Here is a 9441-nt window from a genome sequence, read left to right as displayed (position 1 = left end):
CCCCCCCCCCTACATGATAACTATATAGGAGCACCAGGAAAAAAAACCCCTCCAGGTATAAGAATCAACCACTTATAAGAACCGAAGCGGCTGAACTGAACGTGATACTTATAAGCAGTGGCTAATGTACATAAGATTGAATGTGATGGTGTAATGAAAATATATTCAAAACATTCTTAATCAAATTTGAATTAAGCTATTCAATAATCATTGAATGGAAGAAAAAAAAAACAAAGATCAAATTTTATTCACAAAATTTCATATTAAAAATCTCAACAGCATATAAAAATACTGGCTTTGATACAAAATCTTTATAGTGGGGGGGGGGGGGTGTCATATCTCCTTTTCTTGCCCGAATTATATTTACAAATCAGAAAACATTTTTTTTCTCGTTAAAATAATTGCATTGTACACGTTTTATCAGTGATTAAAAACAAGGGGAAAAATAAATGTAATCATGATCCTCAGATGTACAATCAAATTATTCTTGGCTATGAGTTACTCGAACATTCTTTTTTTTACCACATGGGAAATTTATTTTTAATTTGTTACAACAAATTTCCAAAATTCCGCAAAAATAGAATTGAAAACATTTCCAAGGGAGGATCTATGTGATGAGCACATAGAAATAAAGAGGTAACGCGCGCACACAGATATTTCTCACTTCAGAGCATACAGAACGTCTAAACTCATCAATGAAAACGTAAAGCCATTTTGATTAGGCTGAAATTCACTAAAAGCATTGAACATTCACTATTCCTTGTCTTTCCAACGATCTCACATTAATTGAGTTATAAACGCATACGAGCCATGAACAATATCGAAGGCGAGCTTATTTAGGTTTGTTTCACATTAATAACATGAAAAATAAATATTAAATAAGGGATATAAAAAAATGCAAAATTCGATTTTCTTAAAAAAAATAATACTCAGAAAATAAAAGCTCATAAAATTGTATCTTAAAAGGAACGCTAAACTAAAAATATTCCTTGCACGTTTGAACTGTACCATTCAATACAATGTAATTTATACAACGACGACGACTTTTGCTTTTTTCCCCCTCACCCAATACCATACAACGGACGAAAATGCTTTGCAAATTTTCATGCGGGCATTTCTATTTATCACGAGAGATCATGTTAAATGCAATCATCAAACATAATCAGCTTTTATATAAATCATGATTTTCTTTTTAAAATAAAATAATGTACACTTGGAATGCATATCACTTTTTATACGGAACTGGCGATTTCTGTGGTCGGCTGTACAGAAATATGGAGCCAATGACTAGGCAAGCTCCAATAAAGAACTTCCCAGTCACGGTGAAATTGAAAGCGTACACTGAAACTATACACGATAGCACAATCGCGAGGGATGTGGCAAAACCTTTCAGGATGTTGTCTGCATATTTTACCACTACAGCAACTACTAAGCCGCCAATGGCTTGCAGCAGTATCACGAACCATACGAGAATGTTGTAACCATAAAAGAATCCCTTGTTGTCCACCGTTTCTTTGTCCACTAGGAATACTGTGCAGAGTCCGATGGGGATGGAAAAGACACTGAGTTGTACGTTTCGGACCCAGATAGATACCTCGCTCCCTTTGAGGATTTTCTCGAAATAAACACCAGCGAATCCGGAGAGAGCACAGGCTATCACTATGGCTATGAACCCAACAAGTGGGCGTTGTTCGTGTCCAGCAACTGTAGTCTGCGTTGTTGATATCTGAGCCAGTTGAACCAGCGCCACGCCGATGAAGAGCATCAAAAGAGCTAGCCACTGGAACAGCTGTAGTCGTTTCTTCAGCATGATCACAGCAAAGATGGCCGTCGTTAGGATTTTCAACTGATAGGTGACCTACAAAAGAGCAAAATAAAATTGAAAAAAAGTTTTTTACATTCAAATAAATCATTAATTAAATTTTTCTGGCATAAGTAGTTAAAGATCAATAATTTCTTTATCAAACTATACCTTCCGATTCAAATAAACGCTCCAAATAAACGGTTTTTTTCCCCTCATATATGAAAGTCAAAACACAGACAAGAAATTCAGGGAAAGAAAAAAATCGCTAAAAAATTCAGGCGCCAAAGCACAATTTTGTTAGGTGCCAAAAAAAAAAAAAAATCTGAAGAAAAAAGGTTCGAAACAATACTTTTCTTTTGACTTTTTTCAGGGCATAGTGACCCTCTTTCATATTGGCAGATAATCTATATATATAAAATTGATTTTGTGTGTGTGTTCTCTATACAAATCTACAATTTTAGATCGATCGTCGTCAAATTTTGCATACATACCAAACAGGACCTGACTTGACCAACAGGCTACTTTAAAAGTTTTTCAGACCTGGGCAAAAAACTGTCGGGCAACAATGGTTTCTTGGCCTAAACACTCACTTTCGGAATGTTTTACTTCAGTTACCGAGGTTCCCTACCGATGCGTAGATGTACAATAGTTTATATGTCTTGTTTGTCACTTCTTCAATCCTCCCAGTAATTGAAGAAAACCTGAGCAACGCCGGGTATTACAGCTAGTGCTGCTATAAATTTCAAACATTTGGTGCTGTTCTCAGCCTACAATTTAGTAACTACATAAGAAAATATTAGGTGCCAATACCAATTTTTTAGTTGCCATGGCAACCCGGCACCTGCGATTTGTCCAGCCCTGCTCAAGATACTGGAGAAAAAGTACTGTTTTACAGAAGTTATCGTTATAGCTGGAATATGCAGGATTTCTTATAGAACTGGCCCAAGGAATTTTTTCGGATAATTCTGTAGTAATTGCTAAACATTAGGTCATATTCTTTGTTTTGGTCAAGTGGAACTGATTAATTTGTGAACGGCACAAACAGGTGGCAGCACATACGGTGCTGATTTCAAGGACACACAAGTCCCTACCAAGATCCCCAGATGTCAGAAGTCTTCTTTTCATGGGTGGGGGTTCTTAAAACAAACTGTAAGCAACCAGAGACACTCTGCTTCACATCTCAAAGAGGTATTAGAGCGTTCCCGTAGAATGAGTGTATACCAGACAGTACACAAGCAAAATACTGTACACTCATACATTACCAAATTTGAAGAATAACATTCCCGCTGCGATCAGGATAATCACTAAAGGAATACAACTAAACCACACATGCACCTCATCTATAAGCTTGTATATTCCTCTGCAGAACCTCTAACGAATTGGTACATGTCGGAATGTGCTTGTGTGTGTTGTGAACCTAACATGAAGTTTGTTTCTGTGCAATGCTTATGTATAGTGTGCTGCCATCTGCCATAAATTTTTTCAATCATGAGTAAAGTGTAATGATTGAATGATTGTTCCATTGTAGGCCTGTTGCTCTCGGTGGCGAGACTTTTCAACGGGGAAATCAGTTGGCATTTACAACCAAAGGAACATTGCAACACATCAATGAAAATATGGAATATTGAGTGGCAGCATGCTTTCAAGTAAATGGCACCCACTTTGAACACCTGCTTTAATCACAATGAAAAGCACTCTAACGTGATGATTCACATTCAGTTATATATCAAGAACCTGATTATATGTGTGATATCTTTTGTGATTTACCTCATCTTGTGGAGCTGGTTCAATATGAATCACAATGTATTAATTCTATGAAAAGAGTGATGGGACCAAATAGTAATATTGTTGAATAGGGTATCATGTTTCACCCGTATTTGAAAATACTCCTTAGGCCAGTATTAGAATATAAAAGTTTTATAAAAATTATTTTGTAAAATTTTACAAATGCAACCAATAAACTTATCGGCTGCATTTGCTCAAATATAACCGGTAAGTTTATTAGTTGTATTTTTCAAGTTTTATAAAACTTTTACAGTGTTAGAATTGAAAAATAAAAGTCACTGGTCCCACCGACCAGTGAATAAAAGAAACTACTAGTCCGCTAAACGAAATCTGTTATGAATAATAATTCATTTTCTCTTAAATACATTATTTAGAAGAATGTATGTATTGTACTACCAAAGGGCGCAGAAAAACCATAAAAATCAATTAGAACTGCAGCCAATCATTTGGCGTATCAGTGATTGTTCCATGATCGATGCATCACTGTGGAAGAGCGGGGCAAAAATGTTTGCTACTGGTCCCCAGACCATCACAAGTTTTTCTTGGTGGTTAGATTGTTTAATCAATGGTTTCAGACCAGTGAACCGTCAATGATTTTGAATGTTGTTTTCTGACTAATTCTAAGCGCCCAAACTTTCACATGTTGAACACATTTGGTTGCGAATTCTAAAATATTTAGTGAAGGAATAGCTTTCGCTCCTAAACTTGGGTTACTCAAAAGTCAAGATGCATTTAACCTTTTAGGTGGCATTGATGAGATTTCTTAGCTGGTCGTCCAACCAGATGCTACTATGAGCAAAAGCAAGGCGAGTGCATGCAAAAGATAGCTGTAGTTAGAGAGGTGTGACTTTCTTTCAAATTGAACATGGACCAGGCTCTATTGGCTTTAGCCTTTACCCCTGTCACAGGCCAAGACAGTGTCGGAATTGGAGGTGTCACTACACTATACTCAAATCTGAAAAGAATTTAAGCGTAAACCAAATTTATTCAGAGCCGAGCCTGGATTTTCAACTTTTCTAGGACTTACTGATGACCTCCCAGTGCAGGAAAATACATTGTCATGAAATCAGGAAAATTTTATGTCATCGTTAAACTCTAATAAAACAATCATATATGGAAAATGTTTGGCACCAATACCAAAAGTTAAGTCGGGATGGCAACCTGGGATTCATGAAGCCCTTCAAAACCTACATTAAACATATGTGAGAGAATAACTAATTTCATAAAATTAAGACAAAAAATTTAATATATACCTGACAGGTAGCAGCATCTAAATGCGTTGCTCCGATGTATATAAGATTGTTCTGTAGAGTGTATACAAAAGATGGCACAGCAACCTGAAACAATGAGAGGTTTTTCATACATCGCTCATTTGTTATGTGATCATAATACAAAGCACACACACTGGAACATACCCTGAACCAAGGCAGGGCCATATAATAAGGAGTGCCTTATGATATGCCAGAGTTTGTACTGGCTGCTACAATAGTGCAATTATTCAATCATTACACTTCACTCATAATTAGAAAAATTGATGGCATTACTACACACAACAAGCAACAAACAGAAACAAACTTCACGCTAGGTTCACAACAAGTACACACACATTCCAACACGTACCAACTTGTTAGAAATTCCATAAAGTAATGTGTATGAAGTGCATGTCCGGTTAAACAAATAAGTAGAAAAAGGATTAAAGCAGCAATGTCACACACCTGTTCCGAGACCAAACCCATTGAGTGAAGGCAGCAAGAGCAACTTAAGAGTGATGAGACAGCCCTTATGTACAATATAGTACAAACCAAGGACCCAGATGTTATTCTTTGCACATTTATAACTCCGCCTACTCAGGAGGGCACTTCAGAGCATTAACCCAGGTATAGTTATGATCCTGATTTGAAAATTATGAAACAAATTTGTGAAGAATCATTTGAAACACATAAATTTACCTTCAAGGTATCCATTGGCTGCATAACTACATTTCTCTTCAAAGACGAATACCACTGAACAATGCTTCCTTCATCAATACCAACCATAAAAAGACATGCGATGAACTTTATGAGTTCGGACATAACCACTGCAGTGCTGGACACAAACAGTTCAGGTTGTATTCTGACCATTCGCATCGTAATGCTGCAAGCTGCATTTTGAACGGTGAGAGTAACTAGAGAAGCATACTTCAGAACTGTCTGGGTACCTAGATGGATGCAGTGAAAAAAGAAAAAAAACCAATCATGATAAAGAAATAGGGGAACATTAGTTAATTGAAATTGTTGATAGAGCAATAGATCAGCTTCTGGGATTTGGTATACATATTACGAGATATGGCCAGTTTATCATGCCAAAATTTACCATTTTTGCTCATATTACAAACTCATTTATCAAGTCAAAATTTGTAAAATTCTGCTTGTAAGTCAAAATGAAATTGAACCTCATTATATAATGGATGTCACTTATAATAGGCAGAAAAATTATATTAAGGTTGAGAGGGTTCTTTATCTGATGAGCTTTACATTTCCAAGCAAGCAATTAAACATCAATTGTTGTGTTGTTTTGCATAAACATGGATGCACTGCATGACTTGTACTATTCACCAGCCAGAAAAATTAGGATTAATCACCCAAAACACAACGCTTTCATTGTTTTGCAACGAGTCCTTGGCTGACTGGAAATGTTCTGCGGTAGAAAACCTTATATCTCGTTCTACTTTTTTCTTGTAATTCTTCCCAAGTGCTTCGCAGTAGCACTGACTGTTCTGCAATTTACGTCTCAGATTTCAGCATATTCTGCTTTAGAGGGTCTGCATTAGTACATGCACATCTTTTTCAAATCGACCTATGTTGAAAGCTGTTTTTTATTTGATATGAAACAATATATTTTATAGATACTTATTTTACTTTCATTGATGTGTACACAAGGGCTGGACAAGCATCAGGTCGCCATGGCAACTAAGAAATTGGTATTGGAGCTTCAAATTTTCTTAGTGTAGTTACTAAATTACAGGCTGAGAGCAGCATATCTTCCAACATGAAAGAGGATCGCTATGCCTTGAAAAAGTCAAAAGAAGCATTATTCTGGGCCTTTTTCTTTGTTAAAAGATGATGCCACTCTTTACTATCGATACAAAGGTTTTCAACAGCTGGCTGATGTGAAGATGAATTTAGGAAAGAGAAAAGGTAGAGACCACTAGACTACAAAGACAATGATTCTCAATCTTTTCTTGGAACTCATGTGGGCTGAACGGGATCTAACTGAGTCCAAAGTTCATAATCTGGCAGTGTCAGCAATTATGAGTGTTGGCGTGAGTTAGGTCCGACCATCTATGAACAGTCCTGCTCGGTGCATACAAGCTCCAAGGAAGGATTGAGAATCATTGTTTTTGTAGTCTAGTGGTCTAGGACGCTCACCTGGCAAGTGAGAGGATGTGGGTTCGATTCCCTGCAAGGGCAGCACAATTGAATTTTCTTTCCTAAATTCATTGGATCAGCAGCTGTTGAAAGCCTTTGTTGGGGGTGAAATTTTTTTTTTTTGACACTAAAAAAATTATTCAGGAATCTAGACAGAAACGAACTTCATGGAAGGTGTACACACACATTCCAACGTGTACTAATTCGTTAGAAGTTCCGCAGAGGAATGTGGACGAGGTGCATGTCTGGTTTAGTGTAGTCACAACCCCCAAAGCAGAATGTTTAATACTGTTCTGCGACGAGCCATCGGCTGACTGGAAATGTTCTGCAGTAAAAATCCCCATAAATGTAAAAGCGCGTATACACTAGCGCGTGAATCATGCAATGAAAGCATTCGCAATTGGTTGTTCAGTAATTTGTACGGTGTTACAAACGATTCTTGAGCTGTTTTCGCTGGACCCACCTGGGATCAGTTTTTTCAACAAACACAAAGGAAGTTTGTGTACCCACGAGCGGGTTGTGCGTTGCAAGATCTGCGTGCTAGTGTATACGCGCCTTAATAGTGTTTTTTGCACTTTTTCTTAAAATTCTTCCTAATTGTTCTGCGACGAAAGTCGCAAATTTTGGCACATTCTGCTTTGGGGGTCACAACTAATAATTTAATAACATCCAATATTATTAAATAACATACAGTTGAATCCCTTTTTTGCAAATACCGTTATAGCGATAATCTCGTTTTAACGGACACTTCTCTAATCCCCCAGATAAGTGAAATAGGAACAATGCAAAAACCTGAAATCCCTTTATAACGTAGTGATTTCTTCGGTCTCTTGGAGTTCGTTATAACGGGATTTCCACTGTATAATAAATGAATATGGACACCAAGAGGGGGAAAAAAAAATAATTACCTACAGCCATTGCTAGGAAATACAAGGCAAATGTTAACACACCCACGAGAAAGAAGTATGAAATTAAATAATAACAACAATAAAGAAAAGAGGACATAAAACGAAACATGAGAAGCCAACATATGTTCCTCCCACACATCTAGAGAAAAAACAAAAACGAACTCACCTTTCAACAGTTTTTCAGCGAGTGGCAGATCCGAACCCTCGAGCATTTCGATACTTTCATCATCTTTTTTCGTCATTTCACCTTTACTTATTATGTTCATGTCTTTACTAAAAAGTTGATAAAAATTTGAGATCTTTGTTATTTTAACACCGGCGGCTACAAAACACTAAAAAGAAAGAAAATTCCTCACATTTGTTCGGTTTAAATTGGAAAGTACTATTATTATTATCAGAGTTTATTATTCAAGTGCATTATTCGATAACAAAAGCCATGAAATCATTTATCTTATTTGTAAATACACTTTCAAACACCTTCATCGATACGTCTACGTTTACACGCCACCCTCCAGCCACACGTTTTTCTAGGAATTTTAAATCACCGATTTTCTTTAGGCGATACTACCGAGTTCGCTAAGTGGTTTATTTGGTGTTCTGTGATTCGTTGTTATGAACTTTAAAACGTCATACACTGACGAATCGAAGAGAAGGAATTTTATTTCGTCAAAGAAATAACGTGCTGGATGGGAAATTCATGAATGGCGATGAAAAAAGAAAACGCAGTAACGAATAATTATCATTTATATGCATTATTATTAGGGTGACCATACGTCCCGTATTTCTCGGGACAGTCCCGGTATTTTCGGTTTTTTTGGTCGTCCCGACTTTTTGGCAAAAGTGTCCCGGTTTTTCCCGTATTTTACACGAAGCCTACATGAATATTTACTCTTTATTGAAGTCAAAGATTGACATTATTTTTCAACTCATAAATTATTTTATGATAATTACAACTATAAATAAGAATATTAATCTCCCACATTCATCTTGGTGAACGTTTTTCTTCGTGGAATTCATTTTAATCCACTTCAATTTGCAGTAATGGTTCATTTCCCACCATTTTGATTTTTCTGTAATTTCAATAATATTTGGCAACTTTGTTCGGTTTTGGCGTTATTTTTGGCGATAGTTGGCAGTGTCCCGTATTTTCCCGTATTTGGAATCTTAATGTCCCGTATTTCTCTCGAGGAAATATGGTCAGCCTAATTATTATCAATGTTTTCACATGATACATCATATCTTATGAGTTTTCAGTTTACTTTCGCCCATCCTGCTTCACTCATCAAAATGTCCCTTTTTTTCCGTTTCCAAGGAAGACTTCTTAAATTTTTGTTTTTTACTCGATAACGATCATTTCTATAATTTATTAATAACACTACGATATATGTTTTTTAATTTCAATTGAAAAAAAGTTGGTAAGAGCTTGTGCTTCACTCTAGTGAGAAATAAGAAAACTAGAGTTTGCCAATAATGCCAATAGATGACACTAGTAGTTCTATTTTGATTAAAATATTATACGGCGCTAATTTTAAACCTT

At 36.4% G+C, this 9441-nt stretch overlaps 1 protein-coding gene across 1 annotated transcript; it reads right to left on the bottom strand.

The window, feature by feature from the left end:
* Nucleotides 1-224: 224 nt before the first annotated feature.
* LOC149076050 (UDP-N-acetylglucosamine transporter-like) lies at nt 225-8425 on the bottom strand. The gene is made up of 4 exons (XM_089243572.1): nt 8071-8425; nt 5539-5786; nt 4843-4926; nt 225-1858 (listed from the first exon to the last, which is right to left on the bottom strand). The coding sequence occupies exons 1-4, from the start codon at nt 8168-8170 to the stop codon at nt 1226-1228; spliced, it is 1065 nt and encodes a 354-aa protein (XP_089099698.1). The 5' UTR covers nt 8171-8425; the 3' UTR covers nt 225-1225.
* Nucleotides 8426-9441: the final 1016 nt, after the last annotated feature.

This window comes from Pholcus phalangioides, unplaced genomic scaffold (genome assembly GCF_987345545.1).
Source record: "Pholcus phalangioides strain wild (caught in Gottingen) unplaced genomic scaffold, Ppha-v1.0 ptg000015l_1, whole genome shotgun sequence".
NCBI classification, from domain to species: domain Eukaryota; kingdom Metazoa; phylum Arthropoda; class Arachnida; order Araneae; family Pholcidae; genus Pholcus; species Pholcus phalangioides.
Note: the sequence above shows the minus strand (reverse complement) of the source record. Positions and strands in the feature narration are given on the sequence as shown.